Source organism: Schistocerca gregaria, chromosome 1 (genome assembly GCF_023897955.1).
Source record: "Schistocerca gregaria isolate iqSchGreg1 chromosome 1, iqSchGreg1.2, whole genome shotgun sequence".
Classification (NCBI taxonomy): domain Eukaryota; kingdom Metazoa; phylum Arthropoda; class Insecta; order Orthoptera; family Acrididae; genus Schistocerca; species Schistocerca gregaria.
The window spans coordinates 548,086,053-548,101,887 of NC_064920.1; the positions used below are offsets into that span (position 1 = coordinate 548,086,053).

The following is a 15,835-nucleotide window of genomic DNA, read 5'->3' on the forward strand; positions in this document are numbered from 1 at the left end:
TTTTCCTGTCTACAATTGGTTGCGAAATTAAGACCACAGTGAAAATCCAGTGAAGCTTTGCGTGGTTGGGTCGTGCAGTATCTCCTGTATGACCGTCTAGCCTCTAACACGTCACGTCGCACTTTTAAGTTCTCAGCATACAGTGAGCACGTAAAGATGCCTAGAACAATAGTGTCTCCTGAAAAGTGTGAAGTGTCTGCTGAGGGGTCTCGCCTAATTTTGTCCATCCCACAAAACGTAACTTATGCGTTTCCTTCTTCTCTCGGGCGCACACTGTAGCTGCAATGAAGATCACCCACCAAACAACCCGGAGTTCGCGCCCTCTGATTTTCTTCCCTTCGTCACATGAACCGCTGACTATGCGGACAGCCTATGGCACAGGCAACAAACTGCAGACCACCGTGGAAATTCTCCACTCAGGAAGCCTGTTATGACGAAGGAATTGGAAATTGATGTCACACTTCGACAAATGTCTAAGTCGGAACGGAAATTATGTAGAGAAGTGGTTGCAAGATGTAGCTAAATCTTGTAAATAAAATATTTGTGATTTTCACTACGGTTTCCATTTCGCGACCGATCGGAAGTTGAAATAAAAAAAAATAGCCCTCGCATATACTGGGTGAGTCAAGACGAATGGTACACGCTTTGAGGGGTGATAGCATTACTCATTCTGAACAAAAAACTTCATATGGACATGTATCCTTTGTCTGAGACTTAACACATTTAGTGGACATTGTTATAATTTTTCTGTATTATTCAAACATTGTCATTGTTTACAAGGAACCACAGTATTGTACAGGCGGTTGAGACGAACGATTTGACACATGTAAAACTCTGTCACTTTGTATCTTACCAGTTGGAGGCACATTAGCATGTTTTTGCTATCCACACAAAATATAAACTGGCGCTAAACATTCTTACGCAGTGCGGGAGAGAGCGGCATGTTGTTTACGAATATATTACTGCAGTTCGATGCTATCTATCAGTCGGCAACGTACCTCAAATTGGCCTACAGAAACTAAGGTACAGCGCAAGCTCATCGCCCGAGATTTTCAATATTCTCTACCTCTCCTCATGCCAACTACTAGTTCTGGAGAAAAAAGAATAGGACCTTTTTGGTAGAAAAATTAATGTAGATTAATTTTTGACTGTGACACGTTTTCGATGGAGGGTGTGCTTTTCGAGCTATCCACGAAAACCGAATAAAAGTGCTATTAAACTTGGTGTCTCTCGGAAACCATTCGCAGTATGGCGTATTCCATATGAAGTTCTTTGATCAACATAACTATTATTAGCACGCCCCCCCCCCCCCCCCCCCAAAGCATGTAGCTCTCATCCTGACACACTATGTATAATTCTGTCACTTTGTACATCCTTCTGAATCTGTTTACTGTACTCATCACTTGGTCTCCCTCTACGATTTTTAACCCCACACTTCCCTCAAGTTTGATGTCTCAGAATGTCTCTTATCAACAGATCCCTTCTTTTGGTCAAGTTGTGCCACAAATTTCTTGTCTCCCCAATTCTGTTCAGTACTTCCTCATTAGTTACGTGATTGTCCAATCTTATTTTCAACATTTTTCTGTAGCATCAAATTTCGAAAGCTTCTACTCTCTTTTATTTAAACTATTCGTCGTCGTCCACAGTTCACTTCTGTACATGGCTACACTCCAGACAAATATCTTCAGAAGGTTTCTTAATACTTAAATGTATATTCAATGTTAACAAATTTCTCTTCTTCAGAAGAGTTTTTCCTGCCATTGCCAGCCTACGTTTTACATCCACTCTATTTCGACAATCATCTGTTATTTTGCTGCCCCAATAGCAAACCTCATCTACTATTTTAAGTACCTTGTTACCTAATCCCTTAGCATCACCTGATTTAATTCAACTACATTCTAGTATCCATGTTTTGCTTTTGTTGATGTTCATCTTACATCCTACTTTAAAGACACTGTCCATTCTGTTCAGCTGCTCTTCCAAGGCCTTTACTGTCTTTGACAGAATTACAACGTCATTGACAAACCTCAAAGTTTTTATTTCTTCTCTCTGAACTTCAGTTGCTACCATAAACTTTTGTTTGGTTTCCTTTGCTGATTGTTCAGTGTACATACTGAATAACATCTTGGATAGATTACAACCCTGTCTCACTCGCTTTCCAACCACTGCCTCCCTTTCATGCCCCTCGACTCATAACTGCTGTCTGTTTTCTGTACGAGTTATAAGTAGCCTTTCGCTCCCTGTATTTTACCCTTGCTACCGCCAGAATTTAAAAAAGAGTATTCCAGTCAACATCGTCAGAAGCATCACCTAAGTCTTCAGATGCTATAAATGTGGGTTTGCCTTTCCTTAACCTATCTTTTAAGATAAGTCGTAGGGTCAGTATTGCCTTGCGTGTTCCTACATTTCTCCGGATTCGAAACTGATCTTCCCTGAGGTCTCCTTCTACTGTAAGGAATTTGTGTTAGTATTTTGCAACCATGACTTATTAAACTGATATTTCAGTAAGTTTCGCACCTGTCTGCTCATACTTTCTTTGGAATTACATCCTGCACATCTGATGCAAGAGTTTTGTCATGACTGGCCCTCAAAGGCTATGAATAGCTCTGACGGAATATCATACACTCTCAGGGCCTCGTTTTGACTAGGGTCTTTCGGTATTCTGAAGAAGCCTTTGTTTAAAGCTCACCTCCTGGACCCTCACGTTGAGAAGTATTACTTGGCATTTTTGCTGGTTACTTTCATTGCTATACAGTACAAGTTTGCCAACTGTTTATTTTTCTGTTTTCAATTTTGTTATTTTTGTGCCAAACTAATAATTTATGGTATAGTAACATCATATTTTCTTGTGAGTAACCCGTTGGATACCTCGGATATACTCATAAGAAGGATATAATTTAAGACACTTGAATCAAAAAGCTTACGTTAATAGTGATTTATTGTACATTGCATACACTAATGAGATATGCTTACCATTTATGCATGAAAGCAATCTGATTTAAAAATATTGGGTGAATAACTACGAATTGTTTGAGATATAATAAGTTTTTTGCAATAAATTTAGTTTTTGTGGCAGGATACTTTCTCAAACTTGCGAATCAGCTGCGTCAAAAACGATGACCGTTTGAAAAGGCCGTGCAAAGTTCGAGAGATGGCACCGCTGGCGCATATCGAGGTCATGTTTAGTTAGCAGGGCCTTTGGAAAGAACGCACACCAAGTTTCAGCCATATTGGTCTATTTGTTTGTGTTTGGCATTCGTGTGGACAAGGAAGCCGAGTGACTGTCAAAAAATGGACGAAAAAGAATTTCGTATGGTGATTAAACATCACTTTATGAAAGGCAAAACGCCCCAGGAGAGTAAAGAGAAGCTTGATAAACATTACGGTGATTTTGCGCCTTCGATTAGAACAGTTTATAAGTGGTTTCAAAATTTTCGTAGTGGCTATATGGGCACAAGTGATGCTGAACGTTCTGGACGCCCTGTGGAGGTTATGACTCCAGAAATCATTGATAAAACCCATGATATGGTGATGGATGACAGAAGAGTTAAGGTGCGTAAACATCATGACATAAGAAAGCTATCCGCAAGATGGGTTGCGCGATTGTTTATGCTTGACCAAAAACGGAATTGTGTGAGGTGTTGCGAGGATGGTTTGCACCTGTTCAGGAAGAATCTGCAGGACTTTAAGCACCGTTTCGTCACTTTGGATGAAACATGGATACATTACTATACTCCTGAGACCAAAAAACAATCTAAACAATGGGTTACCAAGTGAGAATCTCCACCAAAAAAGGCGAAGACTGTTCCTCTGGCTGGAAAGGTTATGGCTTTCGGGATTCACAGGGGATAATGTTCACCGACTATCTGTAAAAGGGTAAAATTATTACAGGTGAATATTAGTTATCGTTATTGGACCGTTTTAAAACTGAGCTGCAAGAAAAACCGCGACGATTGGGCCTTTTCCATCAGCAACAATGCGCCAGGACACACTTCAGCAGTTGTGGTCGCAAAATTAATGGAAATTGGTTTCCAACTCGTTTCACATCCCCCCTATTCTCCAGACTGGGCTCCCTTGGACTACTATTTGTTCCCCAATTTGAAGAAATGGCTGGCAGGACAAAGATTTTATTCAAAAGAGGAGGTGATTGCAGCAACTAATAGCTATTTTGCAGACTTGGAAATTCCTATTATTCGGAAGGGATCAACAAATTAGAACAGCGTTGGACAAAGTGTATAAGTCTAAAGGAGACTGTGTCGAAAAATAAAAACGGTTTACCCCAAACACGTACGTAGTTTTAATTTTTGCGTGGATTTTTCAAACGCACTTCATACTACCGATACCTATTTGAACAAATTTCTGTGGACAACAACGAATGCTACAAACAGTGTTGTTATTGTTAAATCTGTAATGTCTGTAATAGTCATACATATCATTAAGGGCCCAAAGTCCATCGACTTCTACCGTTTGCTGGCCAGTGTGGCCGTGCGGTTCTAGGCGCTTCAGTCTGGAACCGCGTGCCCGCTACGGTCGCAGGTTCGAATCCTGTCTCGGCCATGGATGTGTGTGATGTCATTAGGTTAGTTAGGTTTAAGTAGTTCTAAAAATGGCTCTGAGCACTATGGGACTCAACTGCTGTGGTTATCAGTCCCCTAGAACTTAGAACTACTGAAACCTAACTAACCTAAGGACATCACACACACCCATGCCCGAGGCAGCAACAGTGCGGCTCCGGACTGGAAATCCTAGAACCGCAAGGCCACCGAGGCCGGCAAGTAGTTCTAAGTTCTAGGGGACTGGTGACCACAGATGTTAAGCTCAGAGCCATTTGAACCATTTTTGAACTTCTGACGTTTCAGAAATATGGAACCAGGTGATCAAGAAAAGTTCGAAAAATAATACAAGCGAAATAGCTCTGTTCAGTGTGTGTGTGCGTGCGTGTGTGTTTCTGGGTGGGGGGGGGGGGGGGGGGCACATTGCAACCGCTTCGCTGGACGAGATTTACTTCGATCGTACGGGCGGCAAATTGGAACCAACGAAGCGGTCGGCCTTGGTTGCGGCTCGGACTGCCGCGGTAATATCAAAGCGTTGCTGTGGGTTGGCCTTGGGACCCCTCTCCTCGTGCCGACGCCGGGTCGAATGTTCGTTGGCTCAGTAGCGGTTTGCTGTGTCTGTTGGACGGATGTGAGTACGTTGTGTTTAAAAATACTGGACTATGGAGTGGAATGCGGAGACGGCATTAAAGCTGATAGAGTGTTATCGCGAACGGGAATGTTTATGGGACCCTACGAACTGCGATTATAAAAACAAATTGAAAAGATTAGACGCTTGGAGGGAAATAAGTGAGCTGTTAGAAAGAAATGTGAACGATGTAAGAAAGAAAATGGAGTCTTTACTGACATCTTTTCGCCGTGAACGACAGAGAGAAGCGAACCAAACTGGGATTGGTTCTGATGAAGTATACAGATCGACATGGTTTGCTTTTAGCAGTATGGGCTTCCTGCACGATAAAGTCGCCGCGAATAAATCAGGAACACAGAGGTAAGCAAAAAAAGTTTTATTTTCCTTTTGTAAATTTTATTTCAAGCTTTATTATTATTATTGCAATGAAAAATTACGTTAGTCAATGTAAAAGCAGTTTTTGAACTCAATATAAAACATAGAAAATTTAAAATTACATTATTTCGAATTGTTGTAAAAAACACAGAATCATATAAATTGTGAAACATGTTCCAGTTCACTACGCGTTTAATTTGAATGAACATTTTAAATATAGAGGTAAGTTGCATCCTTTTTCACTCATATTTTTCATTTTATTTCTGCCATTTTATTCTACCTTCGGAATAAAAATAGTCAGCGATTTTCTCCCTGACAATTTCGCTTTTTGATTCACTGTTATAGCTCTCTCTTGTAAGGAAAGAAAAGAGCGTAAATTGTTGTTTTGGTTTACTGTTCTCCATACTCCTTCGATTGTTACTCCTGTACAGTCTTCTCAAAAATTATCAGTTGGCATACAAGCATTGAATGGCGCATTGCTTGCTTCAAAAAAAGTTGTGCAAATATACACATGGCAGAGCTACTGTTCTTTCTTTGTGTGGAGTCAGTAACATTGGGTTTTAAAGAACTCAGAAAACAACAGACATAACTCCGTAAACGTCCTCGATAATCAATCTGTAATTAAAATTTTGTTTCTTGTAACATTTTTAAGATTCCGTACCAAAGCCGGTAAAAACGTAACCTTTATACGATCTCTTTGTTGTTCATGTTCGTCTGTCTGTGTGACTGTTAAAATCCTTTTCCTCTCCAAAATGTGACATATCAATTTGAAATGTATGCCATATACTAAGATCAATGGTCCCTTGGCGATGTAAAAAATTTAAGCTTCTGTGTTAGTCAAATGATGCGGTCATTTACGTCACATACTGTACAGGGTGATTCAAAAACGAAAGAACAGATTTCAATTGTTTGTTACAAACTATGGCAGAAACACATTGCCCATGCCACTGGGCCGGCCGATGTGGCCGAGCGGTTCTAAGCGCTACAGTCTGGAACCGCGCGACTGCTACCGTCGCAGGTTCGAATCCTGCCTCGGGCATAAATGTGTGTTATGTCCTTAGATTAGTTAGGTTTAAGTACTTCCAAGTTTTAGGGGACTGATGACGTTAGAAGATAATTCCCATAGTGCTCAGAGCCATTTGAACCATGTCACTGGATAAAGGAAGGTTGAGTGTTTGATGTTCACATACACGATACACACACTCAAATTCAGCACATGTGTTGCTCGAGATACATTAAAACAGTAGTGCATTTCATTCCACAAACGAGTCAACAATTCCCTGCTTACTGAACCCGATTTCTCAGCTCTTAAGAGTAGCTGCTACAGGTGGGACAAAGACTCGGTCTTTTACGTACCACCACAGGAAAAAATCGCAAGGTGTGAGACCTCGTGACCTTTGAGGACAAAAGCAATGAACAAGATCTTGTCCAGCTCTTCCAGTCCAGCGTTGTGGGATGGTGTTGCTAAGATAACGTCGCACTTCAACGTGAAAGTAAGACGGGGCGCCGTCATCCATAAAAATGAAATCACTGATATCCTTGCGAAGTTGAGGAAACAACCAGTTTTGCAGCAGTATCCAGGTATGTGTTCCTATCACAGTTTTCTACGGGAAAAAGAAAGGTCCATGAACTCTGCGCATGGAAACGGCACCAAAGACATTCAGTTTCGGTGAATCTCTTTCATGCTGGACGACGACGCCAGGGTTTTATGATCCATATTTGCACTGACGATTTTTGACAGCCGTTCGAAATTAGCTCGAAATAAATTCGCTGAATGCAAATAACTTGGCGTCATCTGTATTAGGTACAGATGTTCTGCCTGTTGTGGCATATGTTGTGACTTCCAAATTCTTACTTACAGCTGTTTTCTTTATCCGATACATGAAACGTCGATTCGTCAAAAAAGATGAATCGTTCTGAAAAAATGTCCTCTGCCATATCCTGGAGAACTGAAATGCAAAATTCATACCTTCTGTTATGTCGCCAGGAGACAATCTTTGTAGCAACTTGTAAAGCTTTATATGCAGTCGTCGCAGTAGGCTAAAACTCCACTTTTCAAATGAGAGTGATTACCGAATTGCACAACTTAACTGCAATAGTCGTACAGAAGAGGCATTGCTGAGGAAGTGTGTTATTTGCCCGCTGTGCTTCGATACGCTGCAGAACTAGTCTGTATCTACATGTCGCTTGCAGTATGTCTGAAGCTTCTTTGTTGGCTTGAAATCACTCTGCGTTCGGGAATGTGTTAAATCGTGTTTTTACTTGCAGTGTGGTGAAAAGCAATATAGATTCTGAAGATCAGAGTATTTACTGTTATTTATAATTATATTCATTCATTTTATTTATTAATTTTGCTAATAATCATTCTTCATGTTATAGTTTAGGGTGTTTCCCTACATATTTCTTAATTGAGCTTAATAGGAAAACCTGTCCTCGCAGTTTGACTTTGTAGGACTGTTCTACATTACTCAGTTGTCAGCTACAAATAATGTAATCTACGAAATGAATGCTGAAAGCATTTTTGTTTTTATGCTAGGTGCTTTCAAAGTCAAAGTTACTACAAGAAAAGGCTTCTATGACCTTACGAAGAAATCTACTGAAAAAGAGTTTGTAAAAGGATTGAACGTTATGGGCCGGCCAGAGTGGCCGAGCGGTTCTAGGCGCTACAGCCTGGAACCGCGCGACCGCAACGATCGCAGGTTCGAATCCTGCCTCGCGCATGGATGTGTGTGATGTCCTTAGGTTAGTGAGGTTTAAGTAGTTCTAAGTTCTAGGGGACTAATGACCTCATCAGTTGAGTCCCATAGTGCTCAGAGCCATTTGAACCATTTAATTGAACGTTATGGAACTGTATACTATCAGATCCTACCTTCCGTGATGAAGAAAAGAAAGGCTTTAAACATAAACTATCTTATATACAATCACAGTTAAAGAGATGAAGGCTTGATTTTCACAAAGCTGAAAGTACGTACTTGAGGCAAGGCTGCGAAGTGCCATTAAAATTCTCTGTTGTGAAACTCGAGCTTGTAGCTTACCAAAGTCGTCCGTTGATTTACGTGAACGCTGTAAAAGGCGTAAGACACAGCTACTGAGAAACAATTTTGGAGCCACAGAATCAACGTATGCCAGCCAAATTAAGCTCCGAGAATTTGGAAATGCTGAACCCTTCAAACTGGTTAATCACTTCATCTCCTACACAAAGAGTTAAGTACATACAAGCATTAGATCGGAGTCGTAGAGCATTACAAGCACAAAAACTACTTTCACATATCCACGCCTTGTCAATCTGTGTGGAAGCATCGCTGACAAGGAAGCAATATGGAAAGATCCAAACAGCTGATAGGAAGATCTATCACTATTACAGTATCAAATGGCTCTGAGCACTATGCGATTTAACTTCTAAGGTCATCAGTCCCCTAGAATTTAGAACTACTTAAACCTAACTAACCTAAGGACATGACACACGTCCATGCCCGAGGCAGGATTCGAACCTGCGACGGTAGCGGTCGCACGGTTCCAGACTGTAGCGCCTAGAACCGCTCGGCCACACCGGCCGGCTATTACATTATCCCTTAAGAGCCTAAAAAGCAGTGCTCTCCTGTGACTGAATCCTATCAGGTGACTTCCACATGTGCTGCTTAATCACAAATGTGAGCGATTAATATTATATATGGAAAAGGTTTTGAATGATCTTCCAAATGATGACGTAAGTAAATTGGAACTTGTGTTAGGATGGTTCACAGCGAATTCAGTTTAAACCAAAATCTGGAAACAACCATGTTTCTGATGCGAACATATTTCAGTCATCTTTGGTGTCTCACCGACATATTAGTCGCACGAAAAGATCTGATTGTTTGGAAAAATCCTATGCCATCATCTCCTCGCTATTGCGGACCAATAAGAATTACACTTATTCATGAAACAGCTGATGTTGCTAACGATTACGAGAAACAAGCCTTGAAAGAACAGAGGGTGATTTAACTATAAAACACACATTGCTGATGACTATAGGAGATGCAATTGTCTCTATACAGCAACAGAGACAGAACTGACAATGAGATGTTACATTTGCAAGGCTACCTCAAAAGACTTCTATGGCTTGTCAAAAGCCAAAGTAGTAAATACGTAAGCTTTTTTGTTCAGCCTGTCTACACTCCATGCCCGAATTAGATGTTTCGAATTTTTGTTGCATTTGTCCTACAGAAGAAACATGCAGAAGTGCAAATCCGTTCGAAAGAAGAAAAGCAACTTCTTCGAGAGAGGAAAAAACTCACATAAGAAATGTTTAGAAATCGACTGGTATTAACTGTAGATGATCCCAAGCAAGGATAAGGAAACAGAAAGGATGGAAATACTAACAGAAGATTTTTTGCAGACCCTGAAAGATCAGCAGAAATAACATGTGTTGATCCGCAACTCATCTATTCAGGGTTATTTTAGAAGTTATTTCCAATGGACATAAGATAGACGTAGACAAATTTGTCTCTTTTACTGCCGGAAGAGCAAGACTGTATTTATAGCCATGGCATCCTATGTCTCCCACAGCACACAAGACTTTCGTGCATGGCCCAACTGTGGTTGAACATGACCGCTTAGCCATGTGCTGCTTATCAGAAGCAGCAGCCGATGCTTGCAATAAGCAGTGTCGTCTCTACAGACAAACGTTTGCCAGGAAATTCTCATGAGAAGAATACAATCTGGACATAATAAACAGGCTACTACTGGCATTTGATCCATTAATAATAGGACAGAAGCCAAAGAAAACCAGCAAACCTTTCCTAGAAGAGACTTTATATTTACTGCTCTCAGGCGAAGGATGGATTAGGCAGATCCTTCAAGCTGAAAATAATGATGAATCGGAGTTCTCAGTAGAAACAGACTTCTCAAATGAACAAGACTGGAAGGCATTATCGGAATAATACTAAGTATTGTAGCTAATATATAAAGAATCTATTAAAAAGACCACAATTTTTTTTTCATGTTACAAAGTATGTACATAAATTATTATCCTTACAAATATATACTCTAGGGTCTCACAGTACAGGAAATGACAAAACTATTTTTCTCCTACTTTTTCCATGAAAGACCCCAGATCACGCCACGCCTTTGTTTGAGGAAATTAAAGTTCCTCTCCTGTGTTGTAGACTACCGAGAGCTCGACATTTTCATAAGACGTGTGTGGCTGGCCAGTCCTCTTCCCTTTGCATGTGCAAACAACGTCCAAGAATTTTGCGTGCCAGTCATAAATCTGCTTGTGCAGGCGTGGCTTTTTGCCGAATCGATGGCAGAGTATACGTTGGCCTTAAACAATGGATTGACTTCGCGCAAATTCCAACACACAAAATGATTTTTCTTGTGGTGCAATCCCCGTGTTGCTACAAACAAACAATAGCAAAGCTGTGTCAAAACTTTGAACCTTCCTCTAGCCGATGACAAGCGCAATGTGTTTCTATCTTTTGTAGTTTGTGTGCAATAAGCAACTGAAAACTGTTCTTTTTTTTGAATCACCTGGTATTTGTACGTGTGAATGACAACGCCTTCTACTCACTAGATTAATTTTTAGATATAAAGTAGTAACTGTAAAGAAAAAATTCATATTTTGGAAAGAAAATATGTTAAACTGACACGTTCCACATCATTACGAAATATCGTATTCATTATATATGGAACAAGTATTAATGTAAAATCTTGCTGGTATCGACATCGATAACAGGCAAAAATCGTAATTTTTCTTTTATTATAGCTAAAGTGTAACTTTTCATTAAAATATCTTGCAAAGCAAAAGCATCATGACCCACAAGGAAGTATAGAGTCTTGATTAGCCTAATTGGTTGCGCTTCCTCTGGAGGCAAATTCAGCTTTTTATTTTGTAATGAGTTCCGTAGAGGCGAAGGTTTAAAACACCTCCATCAGAAATTCTTCCTTGACAACCAACGCCGGCGAACAACAAACAATAATCTGTACCTGCAACACCTTAAACAACAATATCAAAAAACCGGGAGCAAACACAAGTGTGGAACACTAGAATCACAACGCATTACCATGCGTAACGCCGCCTAGGAAAACCGTTGGCGATAGCTTCCAGTCGTCTCGGAGCGGATGAAAGCAAGTTATGAATGCTTTTCAAGCGAATCTTCTACCAGACTTACCGCAACACCGAGCGAGGTGGCGCAATGGTTAGCACACTGGACTCGCATTCGGGAGGGCGACGGTTCAAATCCGCGTCCAGCCATCCTGATTTAGGTTTTCCGTGATTTCCCTAAATCCTTTCAGGCAAACGTCGGGATGGTTCCTTTGAAAGGGCTTCGCCGATTTCCATCTCCATCCTTCCCTAATCCGAGCTTGCGCCCCGTCTCTAATAATCTTGTTGTCGACGGGACGTTAAACACTAATCTCCTCATTTACTGCAAAATAGGACACGTTCAAGTAAGGATGATGGAGATGGATAGTGATCAGGTACCCCTCTCTCCAAAGTAAACCGCAAAGGCTCAATAATATTGAGGCACGGCGACTGTTGTGGTCAGGGGAGATGGGACAATTCATCCTCGTGCTCACAGAACTAGTCCTAAACAACGCGAGCCATGTCAAGGGGGGTCCCGTTACCTTGGAACACAGAACCACCATTCTGGAAAAAATATTGTACCATGTGATCGAGCTGATCAGCGATAATGGTCACATGATTCTTGAAATTAATGCGACCTTTCAGAGTCACCAGTGGGGTCCGTGCAATACCACGATGCGGCTACCCAAATCATCACCGAACGCCCGTCATATTTCACTCTTGGGACGTAAACTCGGCCAGATATTGAAAGCCATGGCCAACAAGACTCAATCAAACAATTTACTTTTTCCCATTGCCCCATAGTCCAGGTTTTATGGCTTCTGCAGAACGTTTTCCTGTTACGGGTATTTGCATCACTGGTGAATGGTTTTCGAATTCGAGATCGCGCTGCAATTCCCGGATGATGGAGCTCCCTTCATGTCGATTTGGTGCTGACAAGAGTTCGCCATTGCTACATTTAATTCTTCAGTGACTTTTGCAGCTGTCCTTTTATTTTTCGTCTCCATCCTCTTCAGTGCGCATTTACCACAACCATTCAACACACACTTTCGTCCACGCAGGGATTTAGTGGAAGATGTTTTTCCTCTTTGTTTGTGTGCGGTATAAAGCTTCGATACGGTGCCTCTTAAAACACAAAACACTTCACCCAGATTAGTTGCTAAAGCAACCACCATACGAGCACCAACAATTTGTCCACTTTCGAATTCACTTATAACTCTCTCACGCCTACACAGAACACTGTTCTGGCAAGACTGAATGGCTAAATGGCTCTGAACACTATGGGACTCAACTGCTGAGATCATCAGTCCCCTAGAACTTAGAACTACTTAAACCTAACTAACCTAAGGACATCACAAACAGTCATGCCCGAGGCAGGATTCGAACCTGCGACCGTTGCGGTCCCGCGGTTCCAGACTGAAGCGACTAGAACCGCTCGGCGACACTGGCCGGCTTTTCTTGCATATCCTGGTGAAATTTAGAGTCTGTAATTATGTTCTATGTATGTTATTGTTTTCCCCATAGTTACAAATAATTATACAAATATGAACCCAAAAAACTATGCTGAAATTCTGCTTATAGTTGTAATATTCACCTTCCTGATGTCAGAAATATTTTCTATCGGTGAGAAAATTCTACTTACTTTCGAACTTTCGTTCTATCTGCGCCCATTTTTCCGCTTTGGAAGGCATCTGTCGAGAACAAAGAACAATTTTAAACTTTGATGTACTCTGTATTTAAATATGAGTGGTTTAAAAAATCACTAATTTCCATTAACATATTTAAAGTAGCACAAAAAGGTTATCTCATTCTATTTTTAAGTATCGTTTACTCCTTTTCAGGAGTTTCCATAACAGGACACTGAGAAAAGACATATCGACATCGAGGGGAAGCGACAATGCTACTGCAAAACTAAGCCATAATGAAGAGCCAGATGGTGGGGACACGGGCAAAGATGAACCAGCGACAACACCAGACAGCTGTAAGAAGTCTCGCATCTCAGATCCCTCTGCACCGAACCAAAGTAACCATTCAAGGACAGACATTGCTTACGACTTAAATCTGGAACTCAACGAAAAGCGATGCCCACGTGATGAAAGTTCTATTTACGGGGACTATATTGCAGCCAAACACAGAAAATACAGTCAGCACACCAAAAGTGTAGTGGAGCATTTGGTCGGACAAATCCTTTTCAAAGCTGACATGGGTTTATATGAGACGGAATTCACTACACCGCATACGCAACCTCAAAGTAGGTTCTATAATTCTAATAAGCAACATGTCAGTAGTAGCCACACCAGGCCATCTCCTTCATTGCTACAGACATACAGTGCCCACTGCCCATCCCCATCCAATGCTTTCCAAACCAACGATGCTGAACTACACCAAAACACTTGTACGCCTACAACCGATACACCACCACCACAGTCGATTTATAAAGTTTCACCAGTTCCCTCTGAAGACTCAGATCTTTCACCGTAGTAACCATATACAACAAAAAGTAATGTAACTACAAAATGCTCAATTTTCTAAAATTAGTATCTTACTTTTTACAACAAGGGTCATTCAATAATTAGAGACAAATTGGTCTGGAGAAAAAGGCGTTTATTTTTACAAAACAATACTTTTTCTACATTTCAACATAATCCCCCTGAACATCTATGAAGGTGTTCCAACGGGCTACAAGCTTTTTTATTCCGGCTGCAAAGAACTCTTTATCTTGATGTTTGAACTAATTTCCCACAAACTTTTTCAAGCCCTCTTTGTTCTGGAACCTTTTCTCACGTAATGCCTCCTTTAGTTCACCAAACAAATGGAAATCACTAGGTGCTAAACCAGGATTGTAAGGGGGATGAGGCAGTACTTCCTATCCCATTTTGATGATGGTCTCACGGATATTTGAGCAATATGAGGATGTGCGATGTCTTGCTGGAGAATCACACCTCTCCTCTGAGATCCACGACGTCTCTCTCTGATGGCTGGCTTCACCTTGTTTAAAAGCAAATCCGAGTAGTATTGGCTGTTGGTTATACACTGCTCTTCGAGATAATCACAAAAACTGGACCTTCAGTATTCCAAAACACCGTCTACATGACTTATCCTGCTGATGCTTGGGGTTTAAAGTTTTTCTTGACGGGTGAGTTGATGTACTTCCACTCCATGCTTTGTCTTTTTGATTCTGGCTCTTAATGGTGAAGCCAAGTTGCATCACAAGTTAAAATTTTGTTGAGGAAGTGCTAACCTTCCCTTTCATAACGTTCATTTAGCACCGTGCACACTTTCAACCTTATTTCTTTGTGTAGCCCAGTCAACTCCTTTCGGCGCCATCTTACACATGTTTTGCGGTAGTTCAGCTTCTTATAGATAATGTCATGAACTGTACCAGTACTAACTTCAACCATATAAACTATCATTTCCACAGTCACACGGCGGTTGACACGAATAATGTCATCAATTCGACTTTCAAGTGAGGGAGTAGAAACTGCAACTGGTCGGCCAGAACGGTGTTTCTCAGTCACTGAGTCACTACCACTTTTGAACTGCTGTATCCACTTGTAAAAATTTGCACGATTCATACAATCTTCACCATGAACTATAGAATGTTTTTTTTCCCCAGAACAATTTGTCTCTTAAATTATTGAATGATCCTCGTACATATGTGTACAGTTACAGCTTATGTTGTGTTCCATTTCGTGAATAAACGCATTAGTACCAATCTCTAAGAAAAATGTTCACTTATCTTAACATATTCCTATAGAATCTGAATTATAGCTGAATAAACTTCAAGTACAATCTTGCACATGAGCTCCTTTCATATTTTAAAGGTGCTCATTAAGCTGGCATTAGAATCCCTAATAGCTAAATATCTCAGAGTGATCATTAATCTTTCTGCTCCATGTTCAGATTTCCAAAAACAGGTGTCATCTTTGGTAACTTTAGGGCCTACACAGGTCAATAACAGTTCGAAATCTGGAGCTTTCAGTCGGAAAAAATTATGTAATAGCCCATATTCAAATTCAGTCCGAAGGTCAGACATTAATTTTGTCCTATCATATTGCTTCTTGCAATAAAATAAAAGGTTTATAACACAACCTAAATGGAAGCAACCTCTACAAGTTACACAGTACGACAATGAAATTTGCCGCAGTACAAAAGTATGTGGTTGTTATGTTCCAGCTCGCCGCGGTGGCCGTGCGGTTCTGGCGGTGCAGTCCGGAA

The 15,835-nt window shown here is 40.8% G+C and overlaps 1 protein-coding gene across 1 annotated transcript; it reads left to right on the top strand.

Moving 5' to 3' along the window:
• The first annotated feature begins 5,153 nt into the window (after window positions 1-5,153).
• Window positions 5,154-15,620, top strand: LOC126281869 (uncharacterized). Its single transcript, XM_049981195.1, has 2 exons — window positions 5,154-5,541; window positions 13,459-15,620. Exons 1-2 carry the CDS (start codon window positions 5,216-5,218, stop codon window positions 14,096-14,098), a joined length of 966 nt encoding a protein of 321 aa, XP_049837152.1. The 5' UTR covers window positions 5,154-5,215; the 3' UTR covers window positions 14,099-15,620.
• Window positions 15,621-15,835: the final 215 nt, after the last annotated feature.

Bases quoted from the DNA above. Each gene is read 5' to 3' on its own strand.
- LOC126281869 (XM_049981195.1), top strand. From the start codon at position 5,216: ATGGAGTGGAATGCGGAGACGGCATTAAAGCTGATAGAGTGTTATCGC. The intron at 5,542-13,458 runs GTAAGCAAAAAA...ACTCCTTTTCAG, and splicing joins AATAAATCAGGAACACAGAG to GAGTTTCCATAACAGGACAC.